This window comes from Schistocerca serialis, chromosome 2 (genome assembly GCF_023864345.2).
Source record: "Schistocerca serialis cubense isolate TAMUIC-IGC-003099 chromosome 2, iqSchSeri2.2, whole genome shotgun sequence".
NCBI lineage: Eukaryota > Metazoa > Arthropoda > Insecta > Orthoptera > Acrididae > Schistocerca > Schistocerca serialis.
The window spans coordinates 776,449,816-776,462,707 of record NC_064639.1 but is presented as its reverse complement, the minus strand read 5'-3'; the positions used below and the strand labels follow the sequence as shown (position 1 = coordinate 776,462,707).

Below are 12,892 nucleotides of genomic sequence, written 5' to 3'. Positions count from 1 at the left end.
AGACAGCCTACATTACACTTGCCTGTCATCTGCTGGAATACTGCTGCGCGGTGTGGAATCCTTACCAGGTAGGATTGACGGAGGACATCGAAAAAGTGCAATGAAGGGCGGCTCGTTTCGTGTTATCGCGCAATAGGGGTGAGAGTGTCACTGATATGATACGCGAGTTGGGGTGGCAGTCACTGAAACAAAGGCGGTTTACTTTGCGCCGAGATCTATTTACGAAATTTCAATCACCAGCTTTCTCTTCCGAATGAGAAAATATTTTGTTGACACCCACCTACGAAGGGAGAAATGATCACCATAGTAAAATAAGAGAAATCAGAGCTCGAACGGAAATATTTAAGTGTTCCTTTTTCCCACGCGCCATTCGAGAGTGGAATTGTAGAGAAGTAGTACGGAAATGGTTCGATGAACCCTCTACCAGGCACTTAAGTGTGAATTGCAGAGTAACTATGTAGATGTAGATGAAATGGAATCAAATGGCTTAAAGAATTCTTCAATATAAACTGACACCCCTCTAACTTAAAACAAAAACCATTTATGTTGCAGGAAATCTGCACTGAGTAGTAATGGTCAGTTATTATTGTACCCTTTGCAGTGTAATCGATCATCAAAAAACATTTTGCATCCCATAAAATACAGCTCGTAATTTTTCTAACAGCTGAAATCGACTTCCTCTGCTTCAGTGGTGTTCCATTCCTCACATGAATTGTGGATTTATGGATTATTTACAATAGTAAACTGCTGCACAAAATCGCTTGGAATCTCATTAAAACTGCCCAAACGTTATTAAGAAATTATTTTCTGTCCTTACTGTAGGTCAGCAGGCAACATTTGCTACCTACATGGGGTGGACAAAAATATGGAAACACCAAAAAAACACATTACAATGCCTGATACGGTGTATGAAAACCGTTGGCACTCAAAACAGTATCCATACGTCTAGAAATGGATAAATACAGATCCTGTATGGTTTTCGAAGGAACAAAAATTGGAGACAAGTAATGAACATTTTGTATGTATCGCCCATAGTTGGCTAGCACATTAGAAATTAACAATTAGTGAGTTATTCAGACGACGGCTTGGTGTGTTATCTCAAATCATTATATCAGCTATATTACCACTGAAATGATCCTGCATGGGTTTTGTGGAGAGACACGAAACATGCATACCATGGAAAGTTGTACTAAGAAATCATTCGCACGATCCGTGCAGCATGGAATGGAGAAAGTATCGACAAAGAGCAGATCCTGTTACTACAACTACTCGAAACGCCCGTCGCGGAACAGTCAAACAAACGGCATGAGCATCAGCGTATGTGCGCCCGCCCAGCTAGCCGCGCGGTCTAACGCTCTGCTTCCCCAGCAAGAAGGCGTGTCGGTCCACGGCACGAATCCGCCCGGCGGGTTAGTGTCGAGGTCCTGTGTGCTGCCTGCCTGTGGATGGTTTTTAAGACGGTTTTCCATCTACCTCGGCAAATGGGGTCTGGTTCCTCTTATTCTGCCTGAGTTACACTATGTGGGCGATTACTGCGCAAACACTGTCTCCACGTACGCATACACCATAATTACTTCACCACGCAAACATTTCGGATTACACTTGTCTGGTATGAGACGTTCCTGGGGTGAGGGAGGAGGGGCCACTGGGGGCCGAACCGTATAATAACCGTCGGTGTGGGGTGGCGGTGGGGTGGGTGGACTGCTGTGGCCTGTTGTGGGGTTTTGAACCACTGACTACGGCGGGACGAAGCATCTCCGTCATTTCTAGGTCCCCAGTTTAATACACAATACACAACGTATGTGCGCTTCCTCACGTTGAATCTGAGCCAAGGTTATACATTTAACTAACATACTGTACAAGTAGGTGCAAATATAGATTATATATTCTCTGGACGTAGATGTGGTACTTTGTCTATATTAACGTGGCAGATGAAAATGGTAAAGACAGTAGTAATATGAAAATACACTGACGAGCCAAAACATTAGGACCACCTGCCTACAAAGTTTTTCACTGTGGATTCCTTGCATAAATAGTTCTCTTGCAGCGTCAAATTTGGATAAAAATTCCGAGCTTTCGAATATTGGCCCCTGATAATGACGATGGAGATAAAAGTGACAGTCGTGAGCTGGCGAAAGCACAACATTTTGTTTGAACGAAAGGACTACGGGACCAAGCTGCTGAGGTCATCGGTCCCTAGGCTGACGCACTACTTAATCTAACTTAAACTAACTTACGCTAAGGACAACACACACACACACACACACACACACACATGCCCGAGGGGGGACTCGAACCTCCGACGGGGGGGGGGGGGGGGGGGGGGGGGGAGCAGCGCGAATCGTGACAAGACGCCTCAAACCACACGGGTACCCCGCGCGGCAATGAGCGGAAGCGGGCACTTTATAAAGAAAAAGAACAGAGGGAGACTTCTTGCATTTTACTGCCTGATGCGAGGGATGGCTCTGCAAGCAACACTGGATAGAGAATGCAAACAGAATCCATAGACGTAGAGGGCACCACCCCGGTAAGCACCATTTCCGTGTTGACACCATGACGTAATACAGCCAATCACTTGCTGTCGTGTGAGTATAAAAATGGAAGCCTTGCCAGTTCAAGACAGTCGGTTTTAACCCCTGCTGATGGTGATGGAGGTAATCATCGGAAGCTTGGAATTTTATCCGACTTTGACGCGGCATGTAAACCGAGAACTTTTTATGCATTAAAAGCACCTGCTTCAAAGCGTGTTGATTCACCTTCGGAAGGCAGCACAGCACAGCAGCGATTCTGACTGGCTCGGGTTTGAGAAATCTTCGGTAGGTTTCCGGAGGGATGGGGAACAAGATGTCTACTTACAGGTCACGCAATTCCCGTAAATTAGTGGTCAATTGTAGGTGAGCGTGGGGCTGCCGCTCGATAACGTCTCAGATTTGATCCACCGAATTCAGATCAAGGGCAATTGGTTGCCAAGACAGCAACCTGAGATCACTTTCATGCTCCTCAAATCACTGTAGTGACAGTGATAATTTCTCTGCCTGTTAGATGCCATGGCCGCTGGGGAAAAGATCAAAGACGAAGAGATGCAGGTGGTCCGAAAAATATTCACATACTTCACAGCTGTCACGGTGCCTTCCATTACCACCATAGGTCCTATTGAAATCCAGGGATGAATGTCCTCCTTACCATAATACCGTCCGCAGCAGCCAGTGTCCGTGGCGCGGTACAGAGTACGAGCAGTCTTCGCCTGGACGACGACGTATCCTAACATGAACATCGGCTTAGTTTAACAATAAATGCGATTCTTTCGACCAGGCGAAACTTTGCCATTGCACCACGGTCCTATCTTAATGATCCTGCACCTGCAGATATCGTAATTGAAGATCTCGTTGGGTCAACATGGCATGGCAACTGTGGTGGAGCCACAGGTCACACCGCTGAACGGTGTGGTCTGAAATACCTGAGTCTGCACCAGCACTGTACTCTGTCGTCAGACCTGACACAGATCGCCGCCTATCCTACTGTATAGAGCAGGCAAGCTTTCGATCCTCACGTTTCCTGATGAGGGGCGGGGGGGGGGGGGGGGGCTTGTTTGGGGGATGAGGCCAGACACCGAGGTCATCGGTCTCATCGGGTTAGGGAAGGACGGAGAATGAAGTCGGCCGTGCCCTTGCGAAGGAACTATCCCGGCATTTACCTGGAGTGATTAAGGGAAACCTAAATCAGACTGGCCGGACGCGGGATTGAACCGTCGTCCTTCCGAATACGAGTTTCCTGGTCAGGTGTGGGCGTCCAAAACTTCATTGGCTACCACTTTTCATAGATGTTCACTACTGTAGCACGTGAATAGCCGACGAGCATCACAGTTTTCGAGATCCTCATTCCGAGGCGTCTGGCCCTTTGTCGAAATCGCCTATGTCAGTGGATTACCCATTTGCGGCCTGCATCGTGGCTAGAGTAAATTCCCACTCGTCTCTGCTCCACTAGCATAGTTTCCTTACCTAGTCACGTACGTGTAACGGCACCAGACAGGATTCAGTTTCAGGATGGGCAGCGGTCGTAATGTTGTGTCTCATCTGTGTGGACTGCATAGCCTCCCGATGCAGATATTGTACTTCATCTATTACTACGGCCATTGACAATATGTTAAACCTATATAGTAATAAGAAAATATAGCAATAGACGTATAGCGGCATCACCTTGTGTAGGTACGATGACGAGCACCAGGCCAATTCCAACGAAGGCCGAGGGCCCAATAGTGGCGTAGAGGAAGTAGGCGCAGACGCAGCCGCAGATTGGAGCGCACCACATGATGAGCATGAGGACAGACACTATGTCGAACCTACTCACGTCGTTGGACAGCAGATTCACCACTTGCCCAGCTGCCGTCTCCCCCAGCGCTGTGCGGGTCAGCCGCAGGGACTGAAATGTATTGAGCGTTTTCTTCAGTTACTGATTATTCAATAAAACCCCTTAGCTTATTGCTAGTAATGGTAGGTTTAAAAAAGAATTGTTATTCCAGTTACTAATAAAGCATTGCTGCTAATGAGCAAAACAACAGCCATACACACTAGGACAAAAAAAGAAAAAAAAAGAAAAAAATACTCTATGAAGGAGTTATGCGAATTTGCCACCAACTGGTATTCATACAGTAAAATTCAATGATCTGGGCACATTCGACCTGGAATGCCAGTGACTACAGCAGAATTGCCTTCAGTGATGTGTTCCGCTTAGAACTGGGTCTGATGATCGTCACTGCGCGACAGCGATGCAAATGTTACCGAAGATGATGACAGTAAAACGGAGTTACTAAATACAGTTTTCCGTAATTCCTTCACGAAAGAAGATGAAGTAAATATTCCAGAATTCGAAACCAGAACAGCTGTTAGCATGAGTGACATAAAAGTAGATATCTTAGATGTTGCGAAACAACTCAAACAGCATTTACACAAGGTTGGCGCCGATGGCGACACGTACAACGTGCTGACATGAGTGAAGTTTCCAACCGATTTCTCATACACAAACAACAGTTGATCGGCGTTCCCTGGTGAAACATTGTTGTGATGCCTCGTGGAATGAGGAGAAATGCGTACCATCACGTTTCCGACTTTGATAAAGGTCTCATTGTAGCCTATCGCGATTGCGGTTTATCATATCGCGACATTGCTGTTCTCGTTGGTCGAGATCCAATGACTGTTAGCAGAATATGGAATCGGTGGGTTAAGGAGGGTAATACGGAACGCCGTGCTGGATCCCAAAGGCCTTGTATCACTAGCAGTCGAGATGACAGCCATCTTATCCGCATAGCTGTAACGGATCGTGCAGCCACGTCTCGATCCCTGAGTCAACATATGGGGACGTTTGCAAGACAACAACCATCTGCACGAACAGTTCGACGACGTTTGCAGCAGCATGGACTATCAGCTCGGAGACCATGGCTGCGGCTACCCTTGACGCTGCATCACAGACAGGAGCGCTTGCGATGGTGTACTCAACGACGAACCTGGGTGCACGAATGGCAAAACGTCATTTTTTCGGATGAATCCAGGTTCTGTTTACAGCATCATGATGGTCGGAACCGTGTTTGGCGACATCGCGGTGAACGCACATTGGAAGCGTGTATTCGCCATCGCCATACTGGCGTATCACCCGGCGTGATGGTATGGGGTGCCATTGGTCTGGGTCACCTCTTGTTCGCATTGACGGCACTTTGAACAGTGGTCGTTACATTTCAGATGTGTTACGACCCGTGACTCTACCCTCCATTCGATCCCTGCGAAACCGTACATTTCAGCAGGATAATGCACGACCGCATGTTGCAGGTCGTGTACGGGTCATTCTGGACGCAGAAAATGTTCGACTGCTGCCCTGACCAGCACATTCTCCAGATCTCTCACCAATTGAAAACGTCTGGTCAATGGTGGCCGAGCAACTGGGTCTTCACAATACGCCGGTCACTACTCTTGATGAACTGCGGTATCGTGTTGAAGTTGCATGGGCAGCTGTACCTGTACACGCCATCCAAGCTCTGTTTGACTCAATGCCTAGGTGTATCAAGGCCGTTATTACTGCCAGAAGTGGTTGTTCTGGGTACTGATTTCTCAGGATGTATGCACCCAAATTGCGTGGAAATGTAATCACATATCAGTTCTAGTATAATATATTTGTCCAATGAATACCCGTTTATCATCTGCATTTCTTCTTGGTGTAGCAATTTTAATGGCCAGTAGTGTATATGAAAACAGAGTTTCGAAGTTCAGAAAGGCCGTAATATGCGAGCGTAAGGCGGCTTCTAAAATTCTTCAGCATGCTGACGTTAGCGCTGTAAACCTGTGCATCCACGGGCGTCAGTGGACTGACGTGGCAGAGGCACGTGTGGGACTCACCTTACGGTAGACGAGAGAGCAGCAGGCTACGCGCATGCGCATTCCGGTCGAGAGGACGCCCAGCATGAAGTGGTTGACGGTGAGGGTGCTGATCGCCGTGACGATGACGATGGCGGCGGCGTACAGCATCGCCTCCTCGCGCGACATGGTGCGCGGAGTCGAGAAGTACTGCAGCAGGTAGCCCAGCAGCAACGGCTGCACCATCCTGCCGGAGAAGCAGACCCGCGCTTCAGCAGGCACTCACTGGTATGTGGACTGACAAGTGTTAACTTTACTGCTGCGACTATGCTGTCGTTGTGTTGATTGAATGAAGTGGGATATCTGCTACCAGTAGTCGACTTTGTCCAGAGATGTAAGAAACATGCGACGAGAGCGACCGCTACAGTCGCAGGTTCGAACCCTGCCTCAGGCATGGATGTGTGTGCTGTCCTTAGGTTAGTTAGGTTTAATTAGTTCTAAGTTCTAGGGGACTGATGACCTCAGCAGTTAAGTCGCATAGTGCTCAGAGCCATTTGAACCACATGCGACGAATGGCGTAAACAACATGGCGACTAGATGTGACGATTTTTTTTGAAACAGACTAATCTACAGATGCAACTGGCACCACAAACAAGTTTTTTTTCAATGAAATGAATACCCTTAGATGTGTACAGGCGTTGATATAAGTCAACGGGGACAGATGAAAATGTGTGCGCCTCGACAGGGGCTCGAACCCGGGATCTCCTGCTTACAGGGCAGACGCTCTATCCAGCTGAGCCATCGAGTACACAGAGGATAGATAGTGCGATTGCTGGGACTTATCTCTGGCACGCGTCCCGTGAGACCCACATTCGCAACTCATTGTCCCACACTATATTCATAGTGCCCCTGCCCATCATACTCATTACTCGCGGTTTTACTGCCGATTCCCGTAAGAGTTCGGGCACTGTTTGCATCCGCACAGAAGAAGATGGTCAAATGGCCGGTGACCACTTTTTTTTGCACATTCGTTGGCGTCGCCAGCGCACAACAAACAAAACTGTCACCTTCCAACCTAACCTACAACTCGGGCAAAGCTACAAATCAGTCTTTCACCACAACCGGCTTCTCAGTTTCACATTCGTTGGCTTTGCCAGTTGACAACAAAACTTTGAATATGCACACCAGAGTATAGTCATACTCTGGTGTGCACAGCCATTAACATTACGTCATCGGTCAAAGTTCGTATCAAATATTCCTCTTGACTCCTGCTGATTTTTCAGTTGTTCATTACAACGTAAGTTTTTGTGTAATAAAAGTGCATTCTGATGTAACGTAACTTTGTGCTACGATATAAAATTGCTTGAAACAGTCGGTCTCTTTCCGTATTTATCTTTTTACTTTGTCAGTTTTCTTCGTGTGTATCAACATTTCGTATTTGGTTTCCTTTTCAGAAATTATCCCCAATGTTACTAACATTTACTGGAAGTCGGAACCTCCTCTTATTCCCAGTGAGATAATTTATTTTCTGTATGACAGTATCCATGAACTAATCCTGGTACGAGAGCACTGCTGAACTTACTTTTGAATACATTTGTGCGCACTTGCATTGTGAAGCAACTTGCTTATCACAGTCGTTGTCAAGACTGCAATACAAACTACCACGTTACAGGTTTGTTCAAATGGTTCAAATGGCTCTGAGCACTATGGGACTTAACTGCTGTGGTCATCAGTCCCCTAGAACTTAGAACTACGTAAACCTAACCAACCTAAGGACATCACACACATCCATGCCCGAGGCAGGATTCGAACCTGCGACCGTAGCGGTCACGCGGTTCCAGACTGTAGCGCCTAGAACCGAACGGCCACTCAGGCCGGCACAGGTTTGTAGTAGATGAATTAAATCCACTCTTTTGGATCCCCATGTCATGCAGTTCAATCAGTATACACTATCTGCCAAAATAAGTGAAGCACCCAGAAGACACGGTCGGCTGTCAGTGACACATCGCTGCGAGGTCTAGCCGCGCGGTCTGGGGCTCCTTGCCACGGTTCGCGCGGCTCCCCCCCCCCCCTTCCCCCCACGGAGGTTCGAGTCCTCCCTCGGGCATGGGTGTGTGTGTTGTCCTTAGCGTAAGTTAGTTTAAATTAGATTAAGTAGTGTGAAAGCATAGGGACCGATGACCTCAGCAGTTTGGTCCCATAGAAACATTCCACAAATTAAAAAAAAAAAAAAGTGTCACATCGCACATGTACTCATCATCGGCGGACATGTAAAGGAATGGAACTGCAATTATCTGTGGGAGGTAGGACAGCCAACAGAGTGCATTAGTGTTGTTCGTGTTTAGTGTTGTTGCCAGGTCAGGTAGGGTATTTAAGAGGCGTGAACGGCGATAGATTGATCACTGCGAGAGACACGGAAATACCGCGCGCGAGACAGCATTCTCAGCACATAATAAAGTTTGAAAGGGACCTCACTTTCGGTCTCCACTTGGTCGGGTGGTGAACCTTGCAACACCCAGTTTTGTGGGCCATTCCGGTGTAACAGTGGCCTGACGCTGGACTGCTTGGGAACGTGAGTGTGCGTATACTCATCGTCAAGATGTTGGTCGACCATGTCTGACCACAATAAGGAAGGATCAGAGTATTGTGCACCAAGCACATCGTAACACCTTCAAGCCTGACATTCAAGAACAAGAAATGAGCTCCCTACAACAATCTGTGTCACCCCACCCATTGGTTGGAGACTAGTAGTAGCCCATCTGGGGAAATACCGTCTCATGCATAGGCTGTCATTAACACCATGACCAACATGTCTGGTTTTGGAATGGTGCAGTGACCCAGAAGCATGGACTGTTGAACATTGAACATTGTGCTCAGCGATGACTCGTGATTCTGCTCTATCCCGGACTACTGTCATCAGCGAGTGTGACAATAACGTCAGGAGACGTCCAATTCTTCCAGTGATTTGGAGAGTCACAGTCATGTTACTCCTGGCGTCGAGGTATACATGTCGATGTATACACATCAAAGCCAAAATGAAACCTTTTCACTGTAGAAATGCAGTACCATCAAACGATAACTTGTATACATGGCAGAGGATTTGAAAGTCTGATATGTGATGAAGCCAAATATTTTGCAGTATCAACTGAAAATGGCAAAAGTAGCAACAGGGAAATAAATAATTTCTAAAGTCAACGGTGAATATGATGTCCTTTAAAAACTTCAACATGACCAAGAACCACTACTATAAGAAGTTAATCTTCAGATATAACTCCACGTCATGGCTCGTAGTGACTGAGGGGACTGTGATGGGGTAGCCAGAAAGATCCATATATTTTTCCTCCACAAAACATGTGTGAGATGAGTTCGGACGTCTACTCCGCGTTAGTGGCAGTATCCAGGATCTCAAAGACCCGTTACAACAGTTGTGGCCCAGCTTACCTCAGGAGAGGATACAGCGGCTTTATGACACTCTTCCCAATCAAATTAGTGCCAGGCCAGAGGGGGAGCAGCTTCATTCTGACAAGTGGACTAATACTGCCAACTTATTTGCAAATTTGTCTCGATTTTTTAATCACCGAAATAACGGCAGATACCCTCTCAACCTGTGCAGTTTCATTTCGTTTTCTTCTCTGCTTCTGGGTGCTTCACTTCTTTTTATAACGCAGTTTACATTTGATCCTAAGACATTCTGTAGTAGACCAAAACTAGTCACCGTACTGGAAAAAGTGCTACAGAAGACTCTGATAAAGGATATTTTAAGTATAATAGCAGTTTTCTTTCAGACACGTGTCCGAGTATTCTGTTCCTACAAATTTCGATGTCGATGAAACGTTAACCTCTCAACTTCCTATTTGTCGCCCTTTTTGTTCGTGTTCGCCTACTGTCCGCTATGTCAACGATCTACCACTTCAGAAATTGAAAGGACGTAGGACTGTGTTTGGGTAGTTAGTTGTTTGTATGTTGCATGGATCATAACTGCCATCTCTCAATGTGACGTGGAATGAATGTATTTTACAATAACACCCTCTCTATGAAAAATACCGGAGTAATCTGTTTCACTTATGTGATTGTCTTTCGGAGTGAAAGGTGATGTTAAGCAGATATGATTTCAGTTTTTGGTCCAGTTCGATTTTGTTGTCTATTATATTGGTTACACCAGTGACTAAAAGGTTCGCTCATTTCCGTATCACAATAAGGCTGAGTGGCGGATAATGTAACTAATTTCATGGTATAGTGTTATATTTGTGACTCTGACTTTGAGAGATTCAGTAACGGTGTATGACCTCCGCGAGCGTTAATCACTGCCTGGCATCTACGTGACATGCTCCGTTTAAATCTAAGAACGCCGCCCTTTGGTATTCGCTCCCGCTCTTCAACGAGAGCCTTGAGAGGTGTTGGAGAGTCTTTGATGGAGCAGGACGATCACGGATACATCTATCAAGCTTATTCCACGTATGCTGGATAGGGTTAAGATTGGGAATGACGGCTGGCATTCTATTACTTCAACGTTCAGGCGTCGCTAGATATCCCTTGTGATGCCGTTCGCAATGGCCCTGGCATTGCCTTGCGTGAGAAGGAATTCAGGACATCGTATACCACAGCCACCACATGGTCCAACAGGACCTGTTCGATGTACTGCCTGGAGGTAATGCGACCATGGGCAACAGCGAGATTAGTATGGCTGTCAAAAATTACGCCTCCCCACACCATCACACAACCTAGGCCGAATCTGCCGATTTCCTGGGCAACGTTCGGCAGGTAGCACTCCCCACGGCGTCTCCACACACCAATACGGCCATCGCCTGGCATCAGGCGAAATCTGTACTCGACTGTGAATAACACTTTTCGCCAGGGTGGAAGTTGCCAGTTGACATGGGAACAGCCGAACTGAAGGCGAGCTGCGAGATGATGTGTCAAGCTGGGCACTCGAACATGACGTCTGGGTCGTAAAGCCCTTTCTCGTGATCTGTTCCTTACAATCTAATCGGACACAGCGACTCCAGTGGCCCTTCTGAGATCGTCTTGGCGGTAGCCGTACGATGCCACAACGCATCGATTGCCACATTCTGGTCTTAACGTGTGTCTGTAATGCGTCGGAGACCTTGTCCAATTCGCCTCCTGTGCTGGCCTGTCTCCTGTAGCGTGTCCGCAACCTACGGATGGCAGATGGAGAGATACTCGTATTTGCGCCAACACACGACGTAAAGTTCATCCTTCTTGGATAAAATAGACTGCCCTTGCAACGTGTACTGCATTAAGACATCGCATTGCATTTGCATTGTTGAATACAACGTCCACAAATGAGAACTGCCGTCTGTGTAACTCACTAGAGAACACTAGGACACCGGTACTTCCTTTGTTCTGAGGGGGCACTTGATACTGTAATGCATAATACAGCCGATAGATGGCGAATGACTTTAGTTGTTGCGTATACAAATAAAGAGATTGCCTGGGACTACGCAATAAATCCACAGGTACCATATGTATCAAAAATGATTTAACATACCTTTCTCCTAATTCTTTTGAGCAGTGTACGTAGGAATATAATTGTATCTGACAAATTATAGAAACGCACTACACGTTATAGCAATGAACGTGGAAGAAGTATTATTTGTAAATTGAGGGGGATCACTTCTATCAGGTGCAGCGGGGTATGTATACACTGAAGCGCCAACGAAACAGTACAGGCATGCATATTTAAATACAGAGATACGTAAACAGGCAGAATACGGCGCGGCGGTCGCCAACGCCTCTATAAAACAAGAAGTGTGCGGTGCATTTGTAGATCGGTTACTGCAGCTACAATGGCAAGTTACCAAGATTTAAATGAGTTTGAATGTGGTGTTATAGGCGGCACACGACGCGGTGGAATGCAGCATCTCCGAGGTAGCGATGAAATGGGGAGTTTCCCGTACGACCATTTCACGAGTGTACCATGAATATCAGGAATCCAGTAAAACATCAGATCCTCGACATCGCTGCGGCCGGAAAAAGATCCTGCAAGAACGGGAACAACGACGACTGAAGAGAATCGTTCAACGTGACGGAAGTGCAACCCTTCCGCAAATTGCTGTAGATTTCAGTGCTGGGCCAACAACAAGTGTCAGCGAGTGAACCATTCAACGAAACCTCATCGATATGGGCCTTCGGAGCCGAAGGCCCGCTCGTGTACCCTTGATGACTGCATGACCCAAAGCTTTACGCCTCGCCTGTGCCCGTCAACACCGACATTGGACTGTTGATGACTCGAAACATGTTGCCTGGTCGGACGAGTCTCTTTCAAATTCTGTCAAGCGGATAGACGTGTATGGGTATGAAGACAACTTCATTTATCCACGGACCCTGCACGTCAGCAGGTACTGTGCAAGCTGGTGGAGGCTCTGTGATGGTGCGGGACGTGTGCAGTTAAGAGTGATATGGGACTCCTGATACGTCTAGATACGACTCTGACAGGTGGCACGTACGTAAGCATCCTGCCTGATCACCTGCATCCATTCAAGTCCATTGTGCATTCCGATGGACTTGGGCAATTCCAGCAGGACAATGCG

General features: G+C 47.0%; 1 protein-coding gene across 3 annotated transcripts in view; it reads right to left on the bottom strand.

Moving 5' to 3' along the window:
* Positions 1-12,892, bottom strand: part of LOC126458000 (ATP-binding cassette sub-family C member 4-like) — a 310,841-nt gene that overhangs the window by 195,458 nt on the left and 102,491 nt on the right. For all 3 annotated transcript variants that reach the window (XM_050094772.1, XM_050094773.1, XM_050094774.1), the window contains 2 exons: positions 6,384-6,588; positions 4,197-4,419 (listed from right to left, as the gene is read on the bottom strand). In XM_050094772.1, coding sequence (XP_049950729.1) covers positions 4,197-4,419; positions 6,384-6,588 — 428 coding nt within the window. The remainder of the gene's footprint in view (positions 1-4,196; positions 4,420-6,383; positions 6,589-12,892) is intronic.